Genomic DNA, 27,038 nt, shown 5'->3' on the forward strand with positions numbered 1-27,038 from the left:
CCCGTAAATAGCCAACCCTTTTTTACCTGCAGGCGTCAGCACTACACTACAAACTGGTGATCAAGAACATGGTTGGTGCTATACTAGGAGCTCTGGTAATCTCCCTCAACGGCTCGTTTGCCATACCGCACCATGCTAGGCTATGCTTTGCCACGAAATGCGATGCGATGCCACCCGATGTCTCGATCTATCCCACTCGTTCGAGAATGTCCAATACCAAACTCCGAACTGTAACCGGAAATTACTGATCCTCATGGCTCATAGTTCGACGTTGATCAATCACAACCTCGCCTCCTTCGCCCCAACTCCACTATCCTTACTATCCTGCCTTCTCAGCTCGTCCAGCTCACTCGCCCCAGCCAACACCACCTCATCTTCCTCCTCCGCAAATCTCCCCATCGTCCCGGGAAACCGTCCCTCCTGATATCTCGCCCACGCGCCCTCGACGACTTCCAGCGCATCATACCCGAATAAAAACTCCTGAAACACCGGATCCCGCCATCTATTCTGGTACCCTTCGAAGGGGTCCGCGTCCCACTCTCGCAACTGCCTGTCCCGCTCGCGCTGGCGGGGTCCATCGTGCAGGTGAAAAATCTCGCGCCCGAGATGCGAACTCCCCGTGACGACGCGGGTCGTGCGCGGTTTCCTGACACTCTCGTAGATGGCCAACAAATCGGGCAGTTGGCTCCTCCGCTCGATCTTCTCAAACAAGTGGCCCAGCACGGCGCCGTCCTCGACGGCCTGCGCGGCCCCCTGGGCCAAGTAAGGCAGCGTGGCGTGGCAGGCGTCGCCTAGCAACGTAAACTTTCCGCCCGGGTGACTCCAGGTCTTCATCTCCCGCGAGTTCTGCAGACGCCATTTCGACGTGTCGTTGCACAGCTCCAGCAGGGCGCGGAGCTGCGGGTCCCAGTGTTCAAACAGGGCGTGCATTTCCTCGCGGTCTGCGGTTTGTTGGTTTACGAGCTCGGGCAGATTGTCCGGGCAGGCGATGACGATGTTGTACAGCTCGCCGCCTTTCAGCAGGTAGCATACGGCGTGGCTGTCGGGGCCCACCCAGTAGTTGATGTTGGGCGTGGACGCGAGGTCGCGGAGCAGCGGGTGTTCGCGCATCCGGCTTGCGGGGACAACCATGCGGTACGCGAGATCGCCCGTCAAGTGCGGCGGGTCCGGGCGGCCGAGGAGGGCTTCGCGACAGACTGATTTCAGGCCATCCGCGCCGATGATCAGGTCTGCCGCGAAAGCTTCAGGTCGAGTTTTGATGTGCACTGCTGGTGTTTCAAAATCGATGGCCGTCACAAACGAGTCCAGGATGATCTCGACTCCCTGGCGCTCGGCTTCTTCGACGAGGATCCGGTGGTAATCGGCCCGGTGGACGTGCAGGTATGGATGACCGTAGGTGGCTTCGCAGTGCGGAATCAGGGGCTGAGTCGACAGGATCTGACCGTCGCGGTAGGACCGCAGGTGGAAGTTTTGAGGCCGGACCGAGACGGCTTCCAGGGCGGGCAGAAGGCCCCAGCGCGATAAGACGCGGGTGCTGTTTGGAGGGACCTGGATTCCTGCCCCGACCTGGTACACAACGGTGTAAGGGCGAACGTCACAAGTGATGGATGGGTGAACTCAAACTCACCTCCCCCAGCGCGGGAGCTTGTTCGAGGATCGTGACTTTGTGCCCGGCTCGGGCGATGGAGATGGCGGCAGCTAGGCCTCCCAGGCCCGCGCCAATGATACACACGTGCAGATGAACTTTGGCCATGGTTTCTGGCTACCTAGGTACGTACTCGTGGCGGCTAACAGTCTGGACGGCCGGTAATAAGGCTGTGTCTGATCAGGGGCACCCAAGCGGCTGATGACGTAATCCCCACAATGTCGAGGAAAATTCCGAAACACTCGCCAAAGACTACCTCGTAATTGGCAAAGACCACGAAAACCAGATCTCGGAATCGTCCGATAAGTTTCCTGTCAGCGGTGCTGTTCACCGTTTTTTGCGTGATGCATGCGTCGCAGATTGGAGCAGATCTCATCGCTGATAATTAATTATATCCTCCTAGTCTCGAGTGGACCTCAATACCGTGCTGGGTGCCGAAAGTCACCGCGCCAATCTCCCAGCGGAAAAGAATTTGGGTACGGAATATCGTGGGGAAGACCATTCGCGAGACCCAGGCCCACACCTAGACAGCCCGGGCGGCAGATCTGGTAGAATGACCGGGCTGTAATTATGATGCGAAGCTGCAGTTCGTGGCCATGTCTCCGAGTGGTGAAGCGCCGAGCTGCCCTGAAGAACTGCCGACGCCAGCCCGGACTCAGTCACAGCTTGCACACGCGACGAACAGTCACAGAGCAAGAAAGAAGGCATGACCTTGTACCTTGGATGCCGGTTTACTCGTACACAGTCCAGAGCACATCCCGGGCCCGTAGAGAGCAGGGCAGCTGTGCCTACTATGCCCGTGGACGCACTCACCGGCACGAATTGGCGTTTTAGTTTCTCCCGCCACGGACTGTGCAAACTCTGCCGCCGCCGCCGCCGCACCGCCATCGGAATATTCCTTGCATATCACGTACAGTACGGAGTACACAATCCACAGTAAGCCGCGATGCATGCATTAGACTTACACTCGTAGCTTGGCTTCCGTATCCCATCACCTCGCCACCTGTCTGTGATAACTCTTATTTGACGGGCGGTGGTCCGACAGTCTTCCCGGGTACAGTAGGTAGCTGCGCTTCGGTTCGATTCTTCGGCAGTGCATGTGGATTCTCCTTCGGCTTACTGTGTAGAGGTCATCTCACGTGACTCGACGACCCTCACAGTAGACTATTCGAGCACTTCGAGAGTTGACTCCGTGCGCCGGGTGGATACATATGAAGCTGGTAAAGGTGGGAAATATGTAGCTTCGAATCTGCAGGGAAGATGCACTCGAGGAAGACTCCACTGGTCGACAGATACATACTGCTTGTTAGAAGCACTGGCTGGCGCCTAGGATCCAGCTCTCTGCGTTTAGCTGTCCAGCTAGAAGACCATTTCTCTAACAGTGTCTGCTGGCACAATAGACAACGAGCCTAGTGGTGCGTCGAGGGAGCATGTCAGACACAAGAGACATCGCACATGTGTCTGAACTTCAGGTCAATAAACACCATTGGAGTTCTGGACGAGCACTCGACGCTCGTCACAATAGTCCACTATCCTATGGATAGTCTAGACGAGCGAGCTGTAGATAACAATACTTGCGAACGACCCTCCACCGGCACCCTCTGCACCACTATCAATGCCCACCAGCGTTGTTGGCACAACTGGATGGCTTCAGGCACCCACTTGCAACACTATCAATGCCCACCAGCGTTGTTCGCACAACTGAATGGCCTGGTGGTTGTTCCGTTCCTCACCATGCTGTATACGCTGGCCCAGGTGCCGACTCCGAACAGGAGGAGCGCGAAAATGATGTTCATAACATTGACCAAGAAAAGAATCCGCTTGCCCAATGTCCACTTGCGCCACTCACGGACATTGTTCATGTTCATCCAAAACATTCCCGACAAGCCAAAGGTGAACCAAGATGCGAACAGCGCAGACGTAAGGCTCAACAGGTCACCGAAGACAGGAACAGCTTCAGCGATCAACCAAGCGCCGAACCACGAGAGAGAAACCATGAGCAACCAGATTCGGTATGATGCCCAGCCCTTTTGATGCATGAGGTCGTCCTGCCTCTTGTGCAAGAGCTTGACGTAGAGGAACTTGACGCCGACGTGCGCGTTGACGACACCGGCGATGACGATGGTAGGAATGGCGATCCCGTAGGCGATCTTCTTGACGACGGTGCTGGCACTGTCCAAGGCTGGGCTGGACACATTGTTTCCAGCGTAATAGTACACCACGACCGCAGTAATAATGTACATGGAGATGTCGCTACACTGGAGGAATGCAAGAGCCTTGGGGAAGTCTCGGGGGTTCCTCAGCTCGGAAATAAAGGTGAAGAAAGCGACATGACCGGCATACGCGAAGACCATGTTGGACACTGCGTTGAAGCCAGCATGAAAGCTGAGGCCTGGTCGGGGCCAGAATCTGACGACGAGGGCTCCGTTAACCATGCCTGGCTTGGTGATGGAGACTCCGACCATGGTGATCATGACAGCACCAATAATGCTGATGAAACTCGCGATGGAGTAGTAGGAGAGATGCTTCAGAGTCCGTGGCAGGGTGAAGAGAAGACTCAGGATCGTGCCGAGCACCATCCAGAGGATAGTGCAGGCTCCGTGTCCGGTGATGGCGTTCATCATGATGGAAAAGGTCAAGATGTGACTGCCCATGATAAAGACATAGAACGCAAATTGACCCCAGCCGAGGATTCGGCCCCCCCATTTGCCAAAGAGGACCTCGCCGGCACAGGCAAAGGAGTGGATATGAGGATGGTGCATCTTAAACTGGCCGATGACGAAGCCGGTGTAGGAAGCCATTGCGCCGAGGCAGACAAGCAAAATCAAGCCGGGGACAATACCCAGATCCGCCATAGCTCTAGGAAGGGACAGGATTCCAAGCGAGATTGTTTCGGCGACCATGACCATTCCAGCTTGCCACCAGACCATGCTCTTGTATTCCACACCGCCTTCGATGCGACTGGCCATGGGATCGTGCTTCTCTGGATCCACGTGTCCATCCTTGGGCGAAGTGCTGTTGCCGCCATTGTTACCGTCGAACAACGTGTTGCCAGTAAGGCCAGGACTGAGGCCGGGCAGCCCAGAATTTGAGGATGCTTCACTGCTGAAAGAAGCGGTGTTGCCGCCGTGGCCAGGGAGGTCCTGGGGATGTGGAAGGTTATTCATGGTCAAGTAGACTTAGGATCGAATGGTGACATGTGATAGAGCCTTATGCTGTGAGTGCTCTAAGGATGGGTGGAGAGTAGCTGATGGCTGGAGCCAAGGGTCGAGGAAAGGTGCCGGCTCTGGCCCTAGGAACAGATGTGTGAAGAATAAGAGCTTGGGCAGAGTAGAGCTGACGAGGACAGGGCAGGCCCAGAAGGGACAAGGGCGCGCCTTCTTGTAGAAATTCTGCAGGAGGGATCTGCAGCGTCTGCCAGGCAAGACCCCAGAAGCTTTGATGGCCAGTGCAACATTTGAGCTTTGGTCAGGCGCTGTCCTGAGACAGGTCAAGTAGCCAAATAGTTCTCGCGCAGCCATAGCCGCGATGAACGATGGTAAAGGCCAGCTACTGGCTTCCGATCAAATGTCGCTAAGCCCGTGCTTGTTGCTCGATACCCGCCGGGCCGCGACGAAGAAGGTTGGCCAACAGGCGTGCGCGTTCTCAAAGCTTGGGCCAGTGACGTGAAATCGTCAGGCTGCGCTTTACCAGCGGAGGAAAATCTTATTTATTAGCCGGCGATTCTGTTCCGATGACGGGATTGTGCCCAGACATCAACTTCGAGTCACTCTCGAGCGTGTCCGCTGGGCCATCTAAACTCTCGTTAGGACATTTCTTCGGTTGATCGACGACGGGACACTTACCATATCTCGAATACAGCTTTCGCTCATACTCGTCAGTGAATCCGGCTTTTCCGGTCTCCACGTCCCTGCGTGAGACACCTAACTTGCTTTTCGGCAGCCCCATCGAAGCGAGGAAGGTGACACTTTCTCTCCACTCCAGATCTTTCCTCTTGTTGTCCCACTTTAGTTCTTCAGCCATCAAGTCGATTACTTTGGGCAACGCTTCCAGCGCGGCCTGAGCGTTCAAGAACGCCAGTCGGGTCCTTCGAGCGATGACGTCGACGGCTCGCTGGGCGAATTCGTGTCTTACGGCATACCGAACCTCTCCGTCGATGTATGGATACAGCGCAGAGATACGCTTGCCCCGAACCGGAAACCTTTCATCGGTCGGACTCGAGAGCGCCGCCACTGTCCAAGCACGGTCCCCATACGCCTCGGCTAGATGCTTCGCAACCTCTGTTTCGATGCCGAAATGCTGGATTAAATTGATAAAAAGAGTCTTGGAGAAGCCGTGGGCACCCACAAGGCGAACCTGGTGTGTTTGGCAGTTGCCATCAAGAGGAGCAGCATCGTCGATCTTCTCGGTGCCGCTGATCCGTGTGGGGGTCGTAACCGGCCTGGTCTGCAAGGTGAACTGTTTGAGGGCTTCGTCAACCGCGTCTTCTGCCATTTGGCGATATGTCGTCCATTTGCCCCCGGCACAAGTGAGTAGCCCAGACGGCGACACGGTCACCAAGTGATTCCGAACTAGCGATTCGGTATTCTTGGCCTTCGGATCCTTGACCAAGGGTCGAATACCAGACCAAGCAGCGAGCACGTCACCCCGTCGAACGTTGATATCTGGGGACAGATAGCCTTTGATCTCGTTCAAGATCCAGCCAATCTCGTCCTCTCCCGCGGTGGGATGCTGAGTGATATTGCAAGCGGCATCGGTGGTCCCAGCAATGGTATTGCCCTGCCAAGGTAGGAAAAAGATGACTCTACCGTCTGATGTTGACGGGTCGATCAAGCCCATCGAGTTCTTCTGGGGGCTGTAATAGCCCGGTAGTACCACATGCACGCCAGAGCTAGGAGCGACTATTTCCTGCACGGTCTGATCGTCCATCTTTCGGATCGAGTCGCAGAAAGGTCCAGTCGCGTTAATGATACCTTTGGCGCGTATCGTAATCGGTGCCGCGGGCTTGCCATTCTTGTCGGCGATCACATCTCGAACCACTGCTCCGTTGAGTCTTCCACTCTCGTCTTTCGTCAAGCCGGTGACCTCCATGTGATTGACCACAGTTGCGCCATACAAGGCCGCCGTAGCGGCGATCGACACGTTCATTCGACTGTCATTGTGAGCGCCGTCATAGTAGACCAGCGCCCCTACCAAGTTCTCCTTCTTGAGCATGGGGAACGCGTCCAGCGCCTTGCTCTTGGTCAAGAAGTAGCTGGTCTCGATGCCTTCACTGCCTGCCAGCCAATCGTACATCTTTGTGCCTGCCCAAAAATAAGGTGCTTGCCACCATTTCTGCAGGGGGATCATGATGGGAAGCCAGGTGGACAGGTGAGGAGCCGTGTCGAGGAAATACTTCCTCTCGCGCAGGGCCTCTTTGACTAAGGCATACTGGTTGTAATCAAGCTCCCAAACAGCCTTTTCAAGATACCGGACACCGCCATGAACAAGTTTTGTGCTCTTGCTGCTCGTTCCCGCGGCAAAGTCATCGCGCTCCACAAGGGCAACTTTCAGCCCACGTGTGGCAGCGTCAAGGGCAATGCCCGAGCCTGTGGCGCCTCCTCCAATGACCAGGAGATCGTATGGCTCGCCTGCTGCCTGTTCCGCAGGCAAGGTCCTGTCTCTTTCAGCGCTTGTTGCGCCTCTCAACCGGTCAAAGCTATTCTTCAATTGCTGGGTGATTGGTATTTGCGAAGCTCCTGCCACGAGTCCACCACTTTTCCTCAGGTCAGAGATTTGCTCAGCGCGAGACTTGATAGGAGGAAACGTCGGCGGAATGATGGTGCCATCTTCCGTGCGGGGAACAGGAACAATGGCTCCCTGTGAGCCCGGTACGTTTATGGGACGGTAGGAGAGATAGAAGATGGTGCCGCCGACCCCAGCGACGGCGGCACTGGAGTAGAGGAGGGGCCTGATAAGGCGTCGGGCCGAAAAGGTGCGTCCGGCAGAAGCCATGAGTTCTGGTAGAGAGGATGAGTCTCGGCCCGATCGCGCCACAGACTTTCAAACAATCAACTGTGACGACGGGTCGTGATCAGGGAGGGCTTCTTGCAGTGGAAATCATTCCTCCCACAACGCCATCCTCCCTGGTCGACAATGTCGAAGCTCTGAAATATGATGATTCAACAACCCGGAAGCTTTTGACCCGGCCGGGATTGCGGGTAAATTGGTTGAGGTGAGTTTGGGTTCAGCGTCTGCGGAGCGAAGGGTTGACGTAGGGGAGAACGAAGATGCAGCAGTGCCTTGAGTAAGGCGAGGCGGGACACGATTACTCTGAGGCGAACACAAACACGGTGTCCAGGAGTCGGGTGTCCAGGAGTCGAGTGTCTCGGGATGTCAACTTGTCCTTCCTGCGCTGGCAGATGTCGTTGGAGGGAGGTGGATGTCGACCTCAAGCCTGCCTGCAACTCGTCGTCATGGTTCATGGCCCGCACTCTGCCCGTATGCATTTCGGTGATAGAAGACCGAACTCAGGGCACGTGGGTGCGCAGCGGGCAAGGTCAGTGGTTGAGTTAAGCATGGGGCTTGAATGCACCCAGTCAATCGAGGGCTCGTGGGGGCATGGCTTAAGCCCCAAGCGGCACTATTGGGTGCCTTAAGTGACTGTATGGCGCCTCCTCAGGCATGAAGGGCGAGATCACGAGCTCTTCAGGGCCCGTGACCAGCTTGGGCACGGAGATTGCACATGTAAAGCGTTGAGCGACGGCCGAGGACATTTTCAAAGGCGGCATGTGCTTTTTCATGCTACAGAGGCTCGTAATGATGTGTGAAATAAATGCTATGTTCAACTGAAGTCTGGATTCTGGGGCTGAGATTCTCAGCGCGCCGGCGACAAAGCAGGACGCAGGTCTAAGTTTTGGTCGCGAAGACATTTCTGCGTCGAATTGCTCAGTCGAGAAGTTGTTGGTGATGCAAAAGATTTTATTTTTTGGCGCAAAATGTCACCTGGTGCGGCTACTGGATCGTAAATCAAGGCTTTTCCGTGTGCCCATTGACCGCCTGCTCAGCCTTTTTCTCCAACAGATCAAAATCTATCTTCCTAGCCGGGACGCTGTCGGCGTGTGTTTCCATGTTCAATTTGGATGGGGTTGTGGTTACCTCGCCAGCTTCTCCCGCCGTCGTCGACGTCCGCAGGGGACTGCCCGGACTGTCTGGTCCATTAAGGTTTAATCGTTCCAGTGCTTCAAGTTCGGCTTCGGAGAATTGGCGTAAATGCTTGGGTCGGAAAGGGACGGGAGTTGAGACGCGCGAGGAGAGGAACTGGGGGTCAAAGTCAGCTCTGATAGAAGGGAGAGATCAGGCAAGGCCACGGTGCAGAGATGTACTTACCGAGCTGGCCGCGCTTAACAACGCAATTAAACTGGCCTGGACCACATCCTCGTGGATGCCGACCCCCCAGACTTTCTCATTCGAACCGCTGGCCGTGCACTCTATGTAGGTCGCAGCTTTCACTTCCCTACCCTCTCCGATCGCATGTTCCTTGTAATCTGCGACGTCGAGGTCGATTCCAAGCGAATGCAATGCGTTTGCAAGTGAGGAGATGGCGCCGTTCCCAACACCGACGATGGGATGTTGAGCACCGTCGATGGCGATTATACCGGCAAATTGACGCTTCGCGGCCGAGGTGTTCTGTGCGGGCGCTTGGGTCTGAGGGGGTTGGCCACGAGAGGATTTTGGCGGAGCAGGGGACGGTGACCGCACGGCTGTGATGTTATAATCGATGAGAGTGAAGCGCGGGTTCTCTTTAAGATGGTAGGATTGCTCGAACAAGGCTTGGATCTCGCGGGGCAGGAGTTCTCGTCCTTTGGCATCGGCTTCCTTCTGTACAATTTTACTGAATGCCACTTGGAGGCCACGGGGCAGGTCGAGTTCGAGACTTCGTTGGATGATCCAGGCCACGCCGCCTTTGCCAGATTGGGAGTTAACACGGATGACTGCCTCGTACGTGCGGCCGATGTCTTGCGGGTCGAGAGGTAGGTAGGGCAATTCCCAGGGATCTTCGGGCCCTCTCCCTTCCTTCTTGCGGAGTTGAAACCCTTTTTTGATGGCGTCTTGATGCGAGCCACTGAACGCGCAAACGACCAACTGCCCGCCATAGGGCCAGCGCTCATTGACGGGAATTTTAGTCGACTCCTCACAAACGCGGATCACTTTGTTGATGTCGCTGAAGTCGATATTCGGCCAGATCCCTTGCGTGTACAGGTTCAATGCCAAAGTGACTAAATCAACATTTCCCGTCCGCTCGCCGTTGCCGAACAAGGTGCCCTCAACCCGATCTGCGCCCGCCATCTGCGCCAATTCCGCAGCAGCGACAGCGCATCCTCGATCATTGTGAGGGTGAACAGAGACGCAAAACTTTTCGCGCTCGGTCATATGCGTACAGAAGTACTCCACCTGGTCGGCGAAGATGTTGGGCGTGGCCATTTCGACCGTCGCGGGCAGGTTAAAGATAATCATCGAGTCTTCGGTCGGACCCCAGGCTTCCTTGACAGCTTCGCATACCCGCACGGCAAATTCGGGCGAGGTATCGGAGAAGGTCTCTGGGCTGAACTCGTAAAGCCATTCCGTCCCTGCATGACTTGGGTCGTCTTTCGTAATTGACCGGGCGAATTTGGTGCACTTGACGGCCAAAGCCAGAGTCTCTTCCTCGGTCATGCCAAAAACAATCCTGCGGAAGCATTCACTTGTCGCGAGGTATAGATGTAGGATTGCCTTTTTCGCTCCTCTCAGAGATTCCACTGTCCGTCGTATGAAGTCTTCGCGGCAAGGGGACAAAACTTGCAAGTATACGTCGTCCGGAACGACGCCCGGGGTGTCGACCAGGCTTCTCGTGAAATCGTAGTCGGTCTGTGATGCGGAGGGAAACGAGACCTCGATCTCCTTGTAGCCTAGTTCGACGAGCATCTTGAAGAAGCGCAGTTTCTGTTCACCGTCCTAGATTCGGCGTCAGGCTTGACGGCACAAATACCTCCTGTATCCGCATACCATGGGGTCCACTAAGCTCTGGTTTCCATCTCGCAAATCAGTGGCGAGCCACCGTGGAGGCTTGTCGTTGGTTCTCGAGGGCCATTGTCGGTTGGGTAGGTCAAGTGGCCGGAACTTGCGGTATTTCTTCCAAGGTTCACGAAGCCCGTGGGTCTATCAGTAAATGCGTTGAAAGCAGTTCGCAGCGGTCATGACATACATAGGCATGTTGGAAAAGCGTCCCCGAGCGTTTCTCTCTGCAACCAATTCTCTCGACAAATAAGTGTCTCAACCACTGGGCTTGCTGGTGGTGCTGAGCGTGAGCCAGTCTTGGATTCGAAAGGATCCAAGTTATTCTGGTACTGGCCAAGTAAGCAAAGCAGACAGACAGCGGAAGAAGCAGCAATGCTATGCTTGGAACGAGAATATGAGTCAAGCGACCCAAACGCTCAAGCGGCAAAAGTTTTCGAACCGCGGCCGCAAGGCGGGGCGGGGCACGCAAACGTCCAGGGTGCAGACAGGCTCAATGGCGTCTGCAGGTAAAATCCGATTGTGCGGGCGGCTGTGTGGGGTACAGCAGGGCACGCCCCCAGCAATTACGTACCAGTCCTTGGCCCAAGGGTCTGAGGCCTGGAGCGCGACAAATTGAGGATACCTGGGTATGCACCCCGGGCCGTGCAAGCAGCGAGCTAGGTACGCGGATCCACGGGGGCTTAGTGTCCTCCTGACCGTGGCACCAGGACAGTACTCTAAGGACCGCTTTGGGATTTGCTACGACTGTATCACATTACGCTGTAAGCAATGTGCCATATCACAAGGCGACTAGACTAGTCTATCAATATGCAATGAACCCGCAGAAACTCACAGTGGCTGCCACTCGGCCTTGCTCAACCACCTAGCCCGCAGCCGAGAATACCATATGTCCATACTGATTACGGAGGCCGTCACCGAAAGCTCACAGCGCGGCCATACCGTCCTGTCCCAGACCGTGCTCTCGTTACCTTTTCAGCTGTGGTATGTACCTGTAGCAATAGTCCCTGCAGGCGAGGCAGTTGGCCTCAGTGGTCCCTGCTCTCTTTGCTCGTCATTTGACGCGGAAGAGGCAGGGGTATCGGCCACTACAAATATTGTATCTGGCTCCGCTATGTCGACGGACGGAGAAGCGGATCGACGCTTCCGCTTCGGTCCATTGGAGGCTGATCTATGTCGACTGACTCTCAGCGACTGCGATCTCGCCGTAGCTGGCAGCAGGTGGCTTGCTTCAGCAGGAACGCTCATCTCTCGTAGTTTCCGTGGGCTGATGTTCCCTTTGCTGTGATGTATACTTGACTCTGCAGTGCTTCTGGCTGTGCTTTCCGAGCACGTCCGAGGTCGTTGCCGTGGCTCCTGCCAAAGCTTTGCGTGGGTAGCAACAAGTGTACTGCCGTCCGCCCCGGTTTGAAGGGCAATATTGGTGTTGTTGAGATCAGCGATCAACTGAGGAGTGTTCGTTGGAGGCCGAGTGCCGATGCCCCTCGCCGGGCTGTTCGAGGCACTGAGAGCTTGAAATAATTGCTCTCGGCGAGCCGGACTCAGCGCCTGCACAATCTCGTAAGGATTGGCTTCATTCACTTGCTGCTCGAAGCTGGCTCGCTCGACGCTGACTCCAGACATCTCCGTATTGAAAACACTCTTGTTGGACGTATAATCTGGCATCGAAACATCGTGGCTGGTGGATCTCAACATCGCTCGCCACTGCTGTATTGCCGCTGGGCTCTGGTGTGAACTGACGAAAGGGTCGTCGTCTTGCAATAGAACCCTGCCGACGATGTGTTGTTCTGTTGACACGTTCTTCAGTCCGTTCAAATCGAAGCCTTTGCCGCTTGGGCCAGCTTGAAAGCTCGAACGGTTCTGAGCATCCAAGACTTTCTGATACTTGTCATTGGCAGAAAGCTGCTTGCTGCGTGAGGCGATTGGCGGTAAACGCTGAGGTGAATGTGAATGCGCTTCATGGCCTGGAATGCCAAAGACACGAGATCCAATTGGTCCTAGTCGCGATACTTTCTTCTGCACATCGGCCAACATCTTCGCATTCGGCCAAGCGATCTGGGAGTACTCGAGGACATCTGAATATATGTCAGAGAACAACCGTCCGAGGAAGCCATTGCTCGACTTACCCTGGGGGGCATGCTGGAAGGAAAAGGCAACAACATCGCGAAGTCGGTCAAACCTGGCTGCTGACGGTGCTGGGGGGGTATTTTCCCTCAAGACTCCTTCTGCGATCACGACCTTGATCCGACCAATGAGCTCACCTGGTTCCCAGTCTGGCTGTTGCAGGATCTCTCGGTGGAATTTGGGGAATCGAAGATACTGGCCATTCCGGTCTGTTCCATTAGCAAGTCCTGGGAGAAGCAGAGAGGGGCATGGACAACCTGATTCACCTGCATCTAGTTAGCCAAAGCATAGAGCGGTCGGGTTGATCACATCGTACCGATGACTTCTGGCCAGACGTTGTCGTCGAACATACGCTGACTACAGTCCTCGATTAGACCAGGCACAGCGTCAAGATTGGCATCCTTACGCCACCAACACCCCATCAAGGTACACACGAGATTCAAATAGAGCTGACTCGTCCGGAGTTTTGTAGCTGAGCAAAAGCTGGGACGGCTTGGGCTTCTCCCAGCTGTGGATTGAGATCCTAAAGGATGCGCCACGCTCAAGGCTCGCAACGAACGAAGTCAGGATTGGAACTAGCGTCATCGATTCGAATGGGTTTCTGTGCTTGTCCGCGGCGACTTCTCCTATGCTGCCCGCATCTGGAAAGGTTAGCAGGATCCTTGTTGGTTGAGAGGACCAGTGCACTAACTCTGGTCGAGGACGAAACATTTTGTGTCGAATTCCTGGATTGGGGTTCTGCAGTCACCAGGAAACAGCAGGACGTCCCAGTTCTGATACCGCATGGCGGGAATCGGCAGAGGACGTGGAGTGGCAATCAAGCATCACAGACTGCGAGATGAAAGGCCCAAAGGGCGACATCTTGAGCACGCCTCTGGACTTACACCGGTCGTGGTTGCTTCAGAGTTGATTGAGCCTTGATGCCTGCAGGAGCAATGGGGAGGGACAGTGTGCAAGGACTCGACTGACACGTTCAAGGGAAGTTGCCCACAGCTTCGACATGAGATGGAAGCTTCACCTTGACTTTGCAGGAACAGTAGGTTAACTCGGGTCCTGCTAGCCCTTTCGGAGATGTGGTAATACTTCGATAAAGAACACCTCATAGGGAGTTGGAGCATCAATAAGATAGTCAGCAATGGGGGCGGGATTATTCTTTAACGATGAGATCATAGCCCTTGTCCAAAGCACGCAGAAGCCCTTGAGGCGAATGAGAATCCAACTTGTCCAAGGTGACGCCGTGCAGACGTGGATCGAAGCCTTGCTTGACTCGTGGTCCATCCAGAGAGACACCTGCAAGATCCTCGCCAAACTTCATCTGGGAATCTGCGGGATGGAGCATTGGAAAGCGAAGGAAGATGCGAGTGCTTGAGCTGTGTTGCCGATTTCGAGGCTTCGACAAACTTGGAAGAAGTGCAATAAACCCGGTGACCATTCCTATGTCAACCACTACCACATTCGACCCAGGAAGATATGTCCAACCAACAGAAATCATTTTCGTCTTGAGCAGCGGGTATTGTAATAGACAAAAGCAAGTATTTCCAACAGCCGCAGCCCTTTTCATGCACAGACGCGCCCGCCAACCATGCATGAGCCGGCAGAGACCCACATCAAAAACGCCAAAGCATTAGCTTAGTAATTGGTACAGAGCATCGTCCCCATCGATCTAATATCCCTATTCGTTGGTTTCGACGCCAAAGTCTCCTCCAATGCCCATAGGGTTGTCGAAGTTGAACGTGTCCTCGGTCGAGGTATTGAGGAAACTGTCAAAGTCGAAATTCTCCAAAACGTCGCTGTTTTCCAAAGAGCTGAAATCAAGGTTGAAGTTACCGGCATCATTGAACTCGCTGAAACTCTGTTGTGATAGATCTGTTTGATGCATTTGCGGATTGGGTGGCATCACTGCGTTTGGCGGTGGTGCCTGGTTAGGGTTGGGCATGCCGGGAGCAGCACCCTTACCGGCCGAATTATTGAAACCTTGCGGATGCACCGGCGTGATCGGGGTGGAAGGCGTAGGCGTTGCAGGGGGTTCAGCATCCGCTGCGGGAGCATTTGCCGTGGAATTCTTCTTGGCTGGACGTTTCTTGGTATTTTCCTCTTTGGCCTTCTTCGTTTTGGGGTTGGGTTTGTTACCAGTGGATGGTGTGGGAGGTGCATTGCCACTTTGAGGAGAGCCACCCTGGTTGCGTGGAGGATTGTTAACTGCCGGCGCTTGGGGAGGTGGCATCTCGTTCCTCTGTCCAGGGGTACCCATGGGCTGTGGTTGACCTTGGGACGGGTTCTGGACCATGGGTTGCCCACCCTGGAACTGACCGGCCATCCGGGCCTGCTGCTGGCGAGCCATGTTGTTCTGCATTTCCATCGACGTTGGCGGCCTCATGCCCGGACCACCGGGTACCATGCCTTGATTGTCCTTCATGAACATCGTCGGGTTGAAGTCGCCGCCGCCGGGCATACCGTTCATAAAAGCCATTGGAGCAGCTGGCGAACCCCTTGCCATGTCGCCTGCGGAAGGTGAACCAGGAAGACCTAGTTGTGGAGTCCGCTTCATTTGGTCCACAGGATTGGGCGAAGTGCCAGTCCGGCTGCCTGGCGACATGCCCCCAGGCTGCATGCCTACCATAGGCCCGCCTGGACCGCCATCTCTATTGACGGCATTGTCTTGTTCTTGCCGTGCCATCATCAACCTCTTTTTGTTCTGTTGTTCCAACAACATCAGCTGCATTTGGTAATCTTGAAGAGCATGGTTCCCGCTTTGGCCTCCGCCGGGTGCGCCTTGTAGTTGCTGGCCGGCCATCCTTTGGTTGTACATGTCCATTTGCATGTTGTTGTCAAATTGAGGATTCATGCCTTGCATCATGGGGGATCCAGCGTTGGCCATGTTCATCATGCCATTAGCCATTTGAGCCTGCCGCTGTGTGAGCTATGTGAGGGGGCATCAGCGGTTTTGCACAACTAACCTGCATGGGCTTCTGCGGCATGCCACCATTCTGTCGGAACTGAGGATTATTCATGTTGGGTTGGAAAGCATTCTGTATCATCATGTTTTGTGGCGCCACGTTAGGCATTCCTGGCCGCACATTAGGCATCATGCCACCGTTAAACTGTTGACCGTCGAGTCGTGGTCTCTTGGACGGCGACCCACCGTTCTCGCCTTCTGCTGGCGACGAGGCGCGACCGTTCATGTCTACATCGCCCTGTTCTCGTTGCATCTGCTGTTGCTGCTGAAGCATTTGCGCCTGCTTAAGTTGCTGCAGCTGCTGCGGAGTCCTGCGCGACACCATGTCAGCGGCGTTGGGGGCCAGAAAATAATAATTGTACGGGTACTCACATCTTGCTGGTCATCTCTCTCGAGACATTACCGTTCATCATGTTGTTGCGCATGTTGGCTGGCATGAATCGGTTGCCAGGCATCATGCCGGGCCGGGCGAGGTTCTGGCTCTGTTGGTTTTCCCGCATGCGCTGGATATTCTGCAGCTGGGTCAATACCGTGTCGAGTCCTGAACAGCATTAGTGACGTACCTGATGTTGCATCAAATATTGCGCAGCGGTGCCCATATTCCCGCCTTGACCACCCTGCATCTTACTTGAACGATGCGCTGTGAAGAGGTCGGAGAAGATACTGAACCATTCGAAGAGGAAGCCGACGCCGGGAGTGCTGGCGTCTCCCACGTGCATGGGGCGAGGCAGGTCGTCGGGAATGTCGTCTTTGAGATCGGTATCCATGGCATCTCCATCAACACCGTTTACTTCTGCATCTTTGCGACGGCCGGGACTCTGTTTGACCGGGGGCTTTGTACGGAGCTCGAATTCCTTTTCACGCAGCAGGCTTCGAGCGATATCGTAGTGGCCGAGTTTAAGGAAATATTCGTAGATATAGGTGTTTAACTGCGCCTTGACTTGTTCTGGAGAGTTGCCCACGTTGACTTGTGTCGCCGGGCTGCCGTTGTTCATCATAATCATTCCACCTCCGACGGATCCTCCCGCTGCCATGACCGCGGGGTTCATGCCGGCCATATTCATCGTGGCCACCAGCGCGTGGGAAGGTCTAGAGAAGCTCGATGCGTTGGACGAAGGCTGGTAAGGCGCGAAGAAGGCAAGAGAACCTCAGTCGAAGAGGTGTCTCGGGTTCAGTGTCGGAAGGCTGTAGTGCGTGCGGAGAGATTCGGTCGCGCAAACCGGCAGCGACTATCAGATTATGCACGAAAGCCTCATTTTCCGCAGGTGACGATGGAGGGTAATGGCGGTGTTGCTTGAAGGGTGCTTGAGCTTGATGTGGCTGCGATAATGAATGGGAGGTACAGCAGCGAGAACCTGTCGACGAAACGCGACCGCCACAAATTATGGAGATTGGGGTGGCAGGCCGGCTAAAGCGCAGCCAGTTTTGGGGCCGCAGGCGAGTAAGATGTGCAATATAGATCACAGTGTTGGGGCAATGCAATGCAAGACTCGAACGATGGTTGTGAGGATGAGATATCAGAGGTAAAGGTAAAAGTGACCCGGTCAGAAAGTGAGGCGACAGTGAATGATTGCGGTAGTGGCAGGGTTGGCGTGGGCAAGGCGAAAAGGCAGCGAGAAAGGTGAGGTTGGTTTTGGGTACGGTATGGGGAGGGTTTCGGCGTTGGGTAGGCTGCGCTCTGCAGGACCCAGAAATCAGCAACCTTGATCGTCAAGGTAATCTAAAGACCCGGGTGATGACTGATGAGCTTCTAGTCAGGGCGCTGCCCGAATATTGAGAGGCCAGCCGACCACCCATCACGGCAGTTGCACGCAAAAAGGCCGCCTATGATTTCTGACTCTGACTCCAACCTGGCCACTCAGAGCATGTCTCGCCTCAGCCCTACAAGCGGCGCCCGCGCAGATTGCAGCACGCCATGCCGGAAATGGGACTACCCATGGTGGGGTGCTTGGCTTTGCATCACACCTCACCTCGACTGCCATCTTTCCAGCACCACAAGCACTTTCTGATGGAACCAACATCACCGAAATTCCACACCTCGTTGGATCATTTCGTCCATTGGCGACAACGGTTCATATTCCGTGGAAACAAATGGCCTCCGTCTGAGCTTGCTTGAGCACACATAGGAGTGCCGACCCCTCGGTCCTGCCGCTGAAACTGCCTCAGGGGTTGCTCCTGAATTCTTGCCTTTCAGCATAATGGATAGCAGATAACAGGGATAAGGGGAAAGGGGTCGTCAGCACGTGACCTGCACCCCATTATGACTTGTGCTCTGTCCACTGGCAGTGCTTCGAGTTGTTTGGTACTTGGCATGCGACATTGTTTGCTCCGCGTAGATGGACGCTATTCTTATTCGTCGTCCGGGGGCATCTCATCCTCAATGTATCGATTCAGCGTGACTCGCATCTCTGTAACGTCGTTGCCCCGAAGTACATCGCTCACAAAATGTGCCTCAATTGACATCTGGACCTAGGGAGAAGGTGAGCATTGCGCTCAAAGTCTCGGGTGATATCTGGCCTTACCATTTCCAACGCTCCGCGTAGCACACCACAGAGGATGTTGGAGAACCACAACTCATCTTGAGCCCTGCCATCGTCGGGGAGCTCCACAAAATCCGCCAGCGGGTTTTCATCAAACAGCAACGAGAATTGCTTGTTGTCTGCCGTCCAATTCGTGACTGTGGGTGTGATGTTCAGGAACATCTTAAAGCCGACCTTTGGAGATCTTCAGTCGACTAGTCTGCAACGTTCAGGAAAGGCTGACCTTCGAAATCATTTCAGCTGTATCCCTGAAATTGCCACAACGACCGGTGTTTGACCTTGCCAGAAAGTCTTCAATGAGTCGCATTCCAATGTTGTATCCCATCTTGTCAAGTTGCAGGTTGACTTGGGCGTAGTCATAATCATAGTCGGTACAGAGCTGAGCGACAATGGTCCCATAGGTGAGCGTTACCAGCTCCGCATTGACCTTGTCGACTCTCGTCCTGACCCTGTCAGTCGCTGCTGCCACTAGCCAGACTCCGCTTACTTCCAGATTCTAGCGGACGCCGTTAGTGAGTCGCAGAGCATCGGTTAGATATGCGCTTACTCTTCGCCCAAACGGGCGGCTCTTTGACTCGACGCCATCCGAGGAAAGGTATCACAATTACCGCAGACGTTGCATCTCAAATATCCCTGACATGGGAAAATGTACGGTGGAGAGAACGATTCCGGGAAGCGAGCAGAGATGACAGCCTCGCGCGCCAAGGCTGTCAAATCCTCGGGGAATTGAGTCGCCGGCTGCCGATCCAAAAAGTTCAGTATGCAAAGAGCAGTCGACGATACCTAGGTATGCCACAGCCGTGAGATACGCATCTCTCGGCCACGAGAACGACAGTTCGCTCTACAGTCTCGAATTGGCGACCGCGCCGTCATGTCGATCAAACGGCAGGCATCCGACAGCTTCAGCCAGCCGCAAGCCTTGGTCAAGAGGCAGAAGTCGAGTTCAGACCTCAAAGACGGCAAAGCTCTGAGAGTTGGTGCGAAAGATCAGAATGGCGCTGTCGTGCATTCGGTACGTTCATTCACAATCTGATGTAGGGCGCTCTAACAAACTCCCTCAAGGCTCTGCGCACCAGCGCTCTCACTGCCCCGATCATGGAACTCACCGGTCACTCTGGCGAGGTCTTTGCGACGAGGTTTGATTCAACAGGACAACATATCGCTTCGGGCTCCATGGACCGGTCCATTATGCTGTGGAACACCTACGGACAGTGCGACAACTATGGAGTCATGACCGGCCATAAGGGTGCAGTGCTAGATCTCCAGTGGTCGCGCGACTCGAGGACAATCTACTCCGCATCCGCAGACATGACCGTGGCAAGTTGGGATCTCGAAACGGGCCTGAGGATACGCAAGCACGTCGGTCACGAGGAGGTCATAAACTGCTTGGAACTAAGCCGACGAGGTCAGGATCTGTTACTCAGCGGCAGCGACGATGGTACCATCGGCATATGGGACCCTCGACAAAAGGCAGCGGTCGACTACATCGAGACAGATTTTCCCATCACAGCGGTAGCACTGGCGGAGCAAGGCCATGAGATCTACTCTGGTGGGATTGACAACGACATAAAGGTCTGGGATGCTCGTAAGATGGAGGTCACATATACTCTCAGCGGCCACCAGGATACAATCACATCGCTGGAAGTCTCCCCCGACTCGCAAACACTACTATCCAACTCCCACGATTCCACGGTACGGACTTGGGATATCAGGCCCTTTGCGCCGGTCGACCGAGCTGTGCAGACTTACGACGGTGCTCCATCCGGCTTCGAGAAGAACTTGATACGTGCTAGCTGGAGTCCGAAAGGAGACAAGATATGTGCTGGTGCTGGTGACCGAACGGTCGTTGTATGGGACACTCGATCAGCTAAGTTGCTGTACAAGTTGCCTGGGCACAAAGGGGCGGTGAATGACACTCGATTCTCGCCGACCGAAGAGCCGATCATTGTTTCTGGCTCGACAGATCGGAACCTCCTTCTGGGAGAACTAGGGAGGTGACAGAACCACCCCAAGATCTTACGAACTCAACGGGATTTCAACCTCGGAAGTTAGACTCTAGGCACCTTTCTCGTTGTTCTACACCAACCTCAGGCCCGGACAGCAGTCCAAGCAGAGTAAAAGCTGGTCGCGTCCCACACCCAGTCAGTACGAGGCTGATACCGCCTTGTGCACATCCACGGGTCACGCGAGCCACGCGAGAGAGCACCCGCTCTCCTAGCTAACGCAAAAACGCGCTCGGAATCACCATCACCTGACAAGACCTTACCAATGGTCAAAGTCTAGGCAGCCAGGGCCGGCGGCGGAGCACTCTAGGAAAGTTAGGAAGGATCGAGTGCTTCATATGGCTCTTCCAACATCAGTATCTACCGTGTTTCTTCGACCTGAAAAATTGGGCACATTTGATTGAAGACACCGCTCGCAGCTTTCGACTGGGTTGGTACCACATGGGCGTGATGGGACCGGCAAAACAGCAGAACCTGTAGCCGCATCGAACCGGGTACCGGTGCCATCTGCGGTTTCGCACTTGTAGTTTGCCCAGTGCCGACTAATCTGTTGGAGCGACAAATTGGTTTAAATCTGCAGAGCCTTAGGGTGCGCACCCAGCAAGAAAGAGTGTAAGAGGCATAAGCGCAGTGGTGAAGCCTCTATGGTTGATGAAATAAGGAATGGCTTGAACTCCAGTGTAGGTTTCGAATCGAACAGACGGCGGTTGACAAGCTTGATGGGTCGAGCATATGCTTTGCTGTGCGGCTGTTGGGGAAAGGACCTGACCACTCGCTGATTGGTTTTGGTTGTGAAGCTGCAAACTTGAGCTGTGAATGAGGTTTGTAGACCTCCGCTCGGCTGATTGTGTCCTGACGAGCGTGAGCACAGCCGTAAGCCTTTCGATACCTAGGTGTAGCTGTGTGACCATGTCTCCAAGCTCGGAGAGCCTGGCGTTATTGTTTATGTCTAACTATGTATTTGCATTCCGGACCAGAAGGCTAAATGCCGAGCTTGGCAGCTAAAATAAAACGACATTTATCGAATAGCGGAAAATTTGCTTGCAAAATGGCCTCTATGGCGCAGTGGTAACGGTGAGTCACTTCAGGCAGTTTTTCTAGCACCCATAGTCTGACAGTGCTCCAGCGTCGCACTTGTACAGCTGAAAGAATACTTTCTCCTCTGGCAATCAATGCGAAGATCACAAGTTCAATTCTTGTTGGAGGCATTTTTCTTTTTGTTTTCATTGGATCGCACCCATTCTGCGAGATTTTCAAGTATGCGTGGTCTTCGAGCTCTTTGGTGTATCACACAATAAGGGAGTTGAGACAGATTTCGAATTTACAGAAGCATACCGTGGACAGCTGGCCAAAAGGTCATGGAGTAACTACTCTCAAACGCCCTGTGGCTGGCAACACGGCGTCACTTACCTCCAGGAGGCGGCCTATGGCTAGACTAAGCCACTCCTTGTGCTCAAACGTTTCCCATGCTGGGCCATTTCCCTCAACTCGACCTCGCGAGGATAGTTGACGCTGGTCAGGTACAACACCTCCGGCTTCACTAGTCCCTTGATTCACCCTGGGATGGCCTCTTGTGCATGCCTCGAGGGATCTTATCTTGGCTCGCGGCCCCTGGCAACCCGTCTCATATTCTGATCATGTCGCTTGTGAGCTCTGCTCTCGGCTTTTCCCCGATCGGCCTCGCTGGTATCAATCTTTCCACCGCTCAGCAAAGCAACGAGGCTGCCGCTGTATGCAGGGTGGTTGGTATGTTGAACCGTGCAGCGAAGTGCCGCTCTCCACACACATCCAGTTTGGATCTAGGATGTTGGCTTTCAAACTTTGCCTACGCTCGCCAGTTGAAGTAATCTCCTAGGTTCTTGCCGCTACGTTTGAAGAAGTTGGCTTTCTCTTCCTCCAACAGAGCATCCAGCTCGGGAAAGATGCGAGGCGCCAATGCCGGAATCTCAATCTCCAATGTCTTGCCGGAGAAGTTGAGGAAGCGGCTACGGTGGGTGCCCTCACGCCCAGCAGTCGAGGTCAAGACGTGTGTTCAATGTCGACTTCCTCCTGCACGATCCCGTCGGGCTCGGTCTGGTAGGCCATGACCAAAGCAAAGAGGCCGTGCGGCTTGAAGAATTTTTCCTTCTTCTCATCAAGATCCTTGTTCGAGTCGTGCTTGACGTATAGGCGACAGCCATGCTCCACGCTCGCAAGGGCGACCAAGGCGCTGATATGGACGAAGAAACACAGGCCCCACGGCAATGTCGGTACCAGGGACGGCGCCGGCGCATGCAAGTTTGAAGGCATGGAAAGGCGAATGGAGCGGGAAAAGTTCAATCGTCACTGATCAGCTTGATGTTATTCGTGTGTTGCTCCTACCCGTCTCACCTGGACGGCTTTGCCAAACCCTCTAGGAAATCGAGAAATTCTTGTTGCTCGATCCCGCATGTCTGAAGCATATGTAGGTGCGTACGCCCGGACAAAGCCCCATTCTCTGCTCTTCAGCCGGCGTTGAGGGAGAATGACGGGCATTTGGAGCTTCCTAGCCACGGGAGAATATACCGGTGAGAATTGCCTTTCCATGAAGTTGTCCAGGACTTGACCCACGTCCTGGGCTTTCTCGAGCTGCCGGCCCTTTGTTGCGGCGCCATTTATTACTGCGCTTCACCTAGTTCTTGTGGGCGACTTCGTCATCTGGAGACGCAGAAGAGGTATCGGAGGCCACTTCCTCCTTGATAGGCTAAGGGACATGCAAACGGGCTTCATGATCAGCTGACATGTTGACTTCGAGGTCAGCTATCACTTCTTTCGTGATACCGCATGCGCCGGTCACGCTTCCTGCAACCAGTCTGATCGCAAATATTCTGGGCTTTTAAGGTTGCATGCTAACTTGGGCAATTGGTTGTGGTTGACGCTGTGGTTCATCTTGCGATGTGACGCAACCGCGTTTGCTGAAGCGATTCGAAAACTGGAGCCTGCCCTTTGTTATAAGTATTTTAGGATATCTAATCTAGCAAGCTGAACCCTCACCTGAGGGCTCAAAATCAACCCATGAAGCAGGGTCTCGGGGAATGTTTCAACACAGGCAGGCTTAAGAACTCCCGCCTGGCGATATCGCCTCCCTTCTGGGCGATTTGGTCACTCAGCGACAGGAACGTGCAAATAAAGCACTGAAGGCTATCTCTTGTTCGAAAATCGAATCGAGATAGCTAACATACCATCAAAGGTACAAGATGATAAACCTTGGAATGGGTTATACCATCTACCATACTTCCAGCACCAGCACTGCGGCTTCCGATGTTGAACTAGTTACGAAGAGGTATTTGCATGGTGGCCGGACGCCATGGTTGCTCAATTGGCGTCTTCTTGCCTGAGAAGATCTGATTTGACGGAACCCTATGACAATGTTGGCCATAAGTCTCGGCCAGCTGCTGTATCTTGCAGTGCGAGTAGCAGGCACCGAAGGGAACGAATAGATTGCATTTGGAATGCGACGTGTCGTGAATCTGGCAAATGTTTGTTCAATGCTGTCAGATTTGCTCTCGCGATATCAAGCTTTTCTGCGTACCTGTAGGCATCGCAGGCCCGGATTCGCACTGCAGTTAGGCGTCCATTGGCGGCCATGGGCGGCCCTAGCCAGAGTAGCCCGTGCCTTCATGCTGCCAAGAGGCCAGAAGCCACGCGAGAGTCGACCCCTCGCGCTCGTACGGAGCATTGGCTCCATGTTTCAGAAACGCGTCCTCTCCCGACCAGCCTGTCGACCTGCTTGTTCCCAAAGCTCTGTCAACAACGTCGCGAGCAACCGGATCGTCATGGATGAGACCGGTCTTCCTTTCGATATGAACAGGAATGACAGCCTGTCACGCCTCTGCTCCCTTGGTGTCGGAAGCCGTTGATGTTTCACCCCCATCACGGGGGATGCATTCCACCAATTCTGTTCTCCTTGCACATTCGTGGTGAGTCGGGGAATGCGCAGTCGGAGCGTGGACTCAAGGCCACAAATGGTCAAACCATGGCCAGGATTGAGACACAGCTTCACGCGGCACTCATGGCCCTTCTGTTGTGTTGTTTTCTGTCCGCTTCTTAACAAGCGGGTTTTAATCAGATTCACTGCGTCTCTCCCGGCCGGATGCCCCTCTCTGCCTTGACTTCCCTCGTTCTTTCCATGAACGGTGTTTCTATTGACTATCAGGCACGAACGACGAGCTTCGACTTCCTCTATCGCACCTTGAGCCCCTCAAGCGCTTTCAACAATGGAAGAAGGAGCATCTACTCAACCATCCCAACCGCAGCTGTTGCCAGCAACGACGTTCGGCCAAAGCGCGGTACGCAGCATGTCGCGTCTGTTCAGACCAAGTCATGTCCCCGAAAGCTCCGCTACCTCTCCAGCTCCCGGGAAGTCTTTTGTGGTGCCCCTGTTTCTATCTCGTTCTTCGACGCAGACCCAAGCCTTCGCTCGAGGCGCCTTATCCTCGAGTACGAGATCGAGAAGCTCGACGCGCTCGGTGATTGAGGACGCAGTCCGTGGGTCCCCACCATTTGCGGTACAGCGAGACAATCAATCTGAGGTTTCCGACCTGTATACTGGAAGTTTGCACCACCCTGAGCCCCCTGAACCTATTCCTCTGGCCCGAAACATGGACGACGAGCCTACGCCCTCGGAACGTCAAGCGATGCGGTCGTATCGAAGCGACAGTAGCAGCAGCACACCAACTTCCAAGCGCAGCAGCAGACGACATGGCATTTTCTCGAGGAAGGCATACCGCGATCCGGTTGTCAGTGCAAAAGCTAGGATCAGTTTCGCCTTTGGTGTTACCTTGTTAGTTGCTCTGATAATCTGTAAGCTGCCACCAACAAGCGCTCTCGGCTGTTGCTCTTGCTAATGTGTTTAGACCTGGTCCTTGCCGGTACAGGTGTCGCGGAGAATACCATGTTTCATGTAATATCCATCCTTTTCCTGTTGACGTTAACGGGAATCTTTGTCCATCAACTCCTCCGTATGTTCATGCTCATTCGGCACCCAAGAAGATCGAGGCACCGAACAACCCCCGGATCCAGACGCGGACATGCAAGAGGTCATCCTAGAACCCGACGACAGCGTGCTCGTAAACCTGCCGAACCCGAGCTCATCCCAGAGAAGCCGATTCCAATACACATGGCTTCTGACACAGGCTTCGGCCCAGATGTGGAAGCTCAGCCAATTATTCAACAACCTCCGCCTGTGTACGGAAACCTTCGAACCAGCATGAGGATTAATCCTGACTTGGTCCACTGGAAAGAAGTCCAGACTAAGTCGCCGTCTCCATTAACACCTACATATGATGAGGCAGTTAGCCAGATTCACCGGACAATGGGATACCGACCTCCTAGTTACTTATCTGAAACTGGAGTCACCGAGATTGTTGAGGCGCAGAGTAGGGACGTGGAGGCCGCACTGGAAAACATCCATCCTCTTGAGCGCGAGCGAATGAGGACTTTGGCTGCAGAAGCACTGGAGGGGCATAGGCAAATGTGAAAGATGTCTAGAGAGCAGAATTGTGCCGAGGAACAAAATGTACAAGAAGAAATATTAACAAAGTATGATTAATCATTCATTCGAGGATTGAATTGAATTGATCCAAGCTATTTCAGCTGTTGAAAGACTTTCATGAATGCCCTCATTGCAAGGATTGTCTGGGGTATCTTAGAACTCCTGCCGGCCTTCCTGCCATGTCCACCACATCTCGTTGTCGTTACAGAACATGTTTAGTGCTTTGCAGCCTCCTTGTGAACATCGGCCTTGCGGTTGTGTCCTTGCTCGTCAATTTTGTCACCGATAGCATCGAAGCCAGCCTGGGCACGGGTGTCGAGGGGAGCGTTGCTATCTTTGGCGACGTTCTTGTTGGCCTCCTTGGAAGCGGTCGAGCCAGCGCCGGAGACGGACTCCTTGACGTAGTTGACGGTGTTCCTGAGATTAAAGTCAGTTGCTGTTTGAGTCTCTAGTGAGGAATTCATCAGTGGGAGGTGGGAGGCGAGAGATACCTACTTGATGGAATCCATTGCGAAGAGTGGTGTATGTGACTGAAGTCTTGCAGTTGTTTTGTTTGAAGGAAGTTGTATGTTGAGTTGGTATGAGTCTGATGTTTCGTGATGGAGGAAAGTTTCTGAAGCAAGGTGCAATCTCAGTTTATATACACAAGAGAAGTCGACGCGTGAGCCCCTCCTTGTTGCCCCTCCCAGGCAAACACGCTGGTCAGCTGCTTCTCAGTGAAGCACGTCAACGGCTGGCTACGTCACTCGTGGTTCTTTGTTTCCCCTTTCGGAACGGCTCCAACTACGTCACTGACGTTGCTTGGATTCCTGCAAGGCACAAGCCTTGGCGTTGGCGGCCCCAGATCCTTTCATCGTGCCATGACCTGCTGTGACATGCCCAATCATCGAATTCCGCTCGCCACTACTGCCTCAAGTGCCTCTTTGGCACTGCCACTATTTGGCGATCGATCGACACGGTTGCGGTGGCACCCGTGGCTCGATCTGCGCTTGCGTGGCCGTGCTTCATTCTAGCTGCTTCTCCGTTTTCGTGTTCAGACCTGAGGTCACAGTGAACCGTGCCACAGGAACAGGTGAACATGTGAAGATGTCATGCCTCGGCAGTTCTTTTGTCCTGCGCAACGATGTAGTCATCGGATGACTGCGAGCGCCAACGCTTCGTGCCAGATTTGCCAAGCTCGGCGATGTTCAGCTTCGACACGGGTGAGGACGAGCAGCCGCCAACA

The 27,038-nt window shown here is 54.3% G+C and overlaps 12 protein-coding genes across 12 annotated transcripts; 3 read left to right on the forward strand and 9 right to left on the reverse strand.

The window, feature by feature from the left end:
* Positions 1-279: 279 nt before the first annotated feature.
* On the reverse strand, positions 280-1,753 carry A1O7_00971 (uncharacterized protein; the record flags this gene model as incomplete). Its single annotated transcript, XM_007755011.1, has 2 exons — positions 280-1,566; positions 1,628-1,753. The coding sequence occupies 2 exons, from the start codon at positions 1,751-1,753 to the stop codon at positions 280-282; spliced, it is 1,413 nt and encodes a 470-aa protein (XP_007753201.1).
* A 1,565-nt stretch (positions 1,754-3,318) lies between these two features.
* On the reverse strand, positions 3,319-4,812 carry A1O7_00972 (uncharacterized protein; the record flags this gene model as incomplete). Its single annotated transcript, XM_007755012.1, has 1 exon — positions 3,319-4,812. One exon carries the CDS (start codon positions 4,810-4,812, stop codon positions 3,319-3,321), a length of 1,494 nt encoding a protein of 497 aa, XP_007753202.1.
* Positions 4,813-5,350: 538 nt separating this feature from the next.
* On the reverse strand, positions 5,351-7,639 carry A1O7_00973 (glycerol-3-phosphate dehydrogenase; the record flags this gene model as incomplete). Its single annotated transcript, XM_007755013.1, has 2 exons — positions 5,351-5,439; positions 5,491-7,639. The coding sequence occupies 2 exons, from the start codon at positions 7,637-7,639 to the stop codon at positions 5,351-5,353; spliced, it is 2,238 nt and encodes a 745-aa protein (XP_007753203.1).
* A 1,014-nt stretch (positions 7,640-8,653) lies between these two features.
* On the reverse strand, positions 8,654-10,588 carry A1O7_00974 (2-isopropylmalate synthase; the record flags this gene model as incomplete). Its single annotated transcript, XM_007755014.1, has 2 exons — positions 8,654-8,944; positions 9,014-10,588. 2 exons carry the CDS (start codon positions 10,586-10,588, stop codon positions 8,654-8,656), a joined length of 1,866 nt encoding a protein of 621 aa, XP_007753204.1.
* A 1,334-nt stretch (positions 10,589-11,922) lies between these two features.
* A1O7_00975 (uncharacterized protein) lies at positions 11,923-13,587 on the reverse strand (the record flags this gene model as incomplete). The annotated part of the gene is made up of 6 exons (XM_007755015.1): positions 11,923-12,068; positions 12,184-12,753; positions 12,805-13,029; positions 13,119-13,159; positions 13,209-13,443; positions 13,494-13,587. 6 exons carry the CDS (start codon positions 13,585-13,587, stop codon positions 11,923-11,925), a joined length of 1,311 nt encoding a protein of 436 aa, XP_007753205.1.
* Positions 13,588-14,474: 887 nt separating this feature from the next.
* On the reverse strand, positions 14,475-16,822 carry A1O7_00976 (uncharacterized protein; the record flags this gene model as incomplete). Its single annotated transcript, XM_007755016.1, has 4 exons — positions 14,475-15,707; positions 15,760-16,069; positions 16,131-16,270; positions 16,322-16,822. The coding sequence occupies 4 exons, from the start codon at positions 16,820-16,822 to the stop codon at positions 14,475-14,477; spliced, it is 2,184 nt and encodes a 727-aa protein (XP_007753206.1).
* A 1,285-nt stretch (positions 16,823-18,107) lies between these two features.
* A1O7_00977 (uncharacterized protein) lies at positions 18,108-18,883 on the reverse strand (the record flags this gene model as incomplete). The annotated part of the gene is made up of 5 exons (XM_007755017.1): positions 18,108-18,227; positions 18,281-18,472; positions 18,522-18,741; positions 18,786-18,794; positions 18,846-18,883. The coding sequence occupies 5 exons, from the start codon at positions 18,881-18,883 to the stop codon at positions 18,108-18,110; spliced, it is 579 nt and encodes a 192-aa protein (XP_007753207.1).
* Positions 18,884-19,169: 286 nt separating this feature from the next.
* A1O7_00978 (uncharacterized protein) lies at positions 19,170-20,296 on the forward strand (the record flags this gene model as incomplete). The annotated part of the gene is made up of 2 exons (XM_007755018.1): positions 19,170-19,310; positions 19,361-20,296. 2 exons carry the CDS (start codon positions 19,170-19,172, stop codon positions 20,294-20,296), a joined length of 1,077 nt encoding a protein of 358 aa, XP_007753208.1.
* Positions 20,297-22,320: 2,024 nt separating this feature from the next.
* On the reverse strand, positions 22,321-22,590 carry A1O7_00980 (uncharacterized protein; the record flags this gene model as incomplete). The annotated part of the gene is made up of 1 exon (XM_007755019.1): positions 22,321-22,590. One exon carries the CDS (start codon positions 22,588-22,590, stop codon positions 22,321-22,323), a length of 270 nt encoding a protein of 89 aa, XP_007753209.1.
* Positions 22,591-24,920: 2,330 nt separating this feature from the next.
* A1O7_00981 (uncharacterized protein) lies at positions 24,921-25,532 on the forward strand (the record flags this gene model as incomplete). Its single annotated transcript, XM_007755020.1, has 3 exons — positions 24,921-25,122; positions 25,176-25,280; positions 25,342-25,532. 3 exons carry the CDS (start codon positions 24,921-24,923, stop codon positions 25,530-25,532), a joined length of 498 nt encoding a protein of 165 aa, XP_007753210.1.
* An 80-nt stretch (positions 25,533-25,612) lies between these two features.
* On the forward strand, positions 25,613-25,798 carry A1O7_00982 (uncharacterized protein; the record flags this gene model as incomplete). The annotated part of the gene is made up of 1 exon (XM_007755021.1): positions 25,613-25,798. A coding segment is annotated over one exon (186 nt), but the record flags the coding sequence as incomplete, so codon positions are not given.
* Positions 25,799-26,028: 230 nt separating this feature from the next.
* On the reverse strand, positions 26,029-26,322 carry A1O7_00983 (uncharacterized protein; the record flags this gene model as incomplete). Its single annotated transcript, XM_007755022.1, has 2 exons — positions 26,029-26,230; positions 26,309-26,322. The coding sequence occupies 2 exons, from the start codon at positions 26,320-26,322 to the stop codon at positions 26,029-26,031; spliced, it is 216 nt and encodes a 71-aa protein (XP_007753212.1).
* Between the last annotated feature and the right edge of the window lie 716 nt (positions 26,323-27,038).

This window comes from Cladophialophora yegresii (genome assembly GCF_000585515.1).
Source record: "Cladophialophora yegresii CBS 114405 chromosome Unknown aczIN-supercont1.1, whole genome shotgun sequence".
In the NCBI taxonomy this organism is placed as follows: Eukaryota; Fungi; Ascomycota; class Eurotiomycetes; order Chaetothyriales; family Herpotrichiellaceae; genus Cladophialophora; species Cladophialophora yegresii.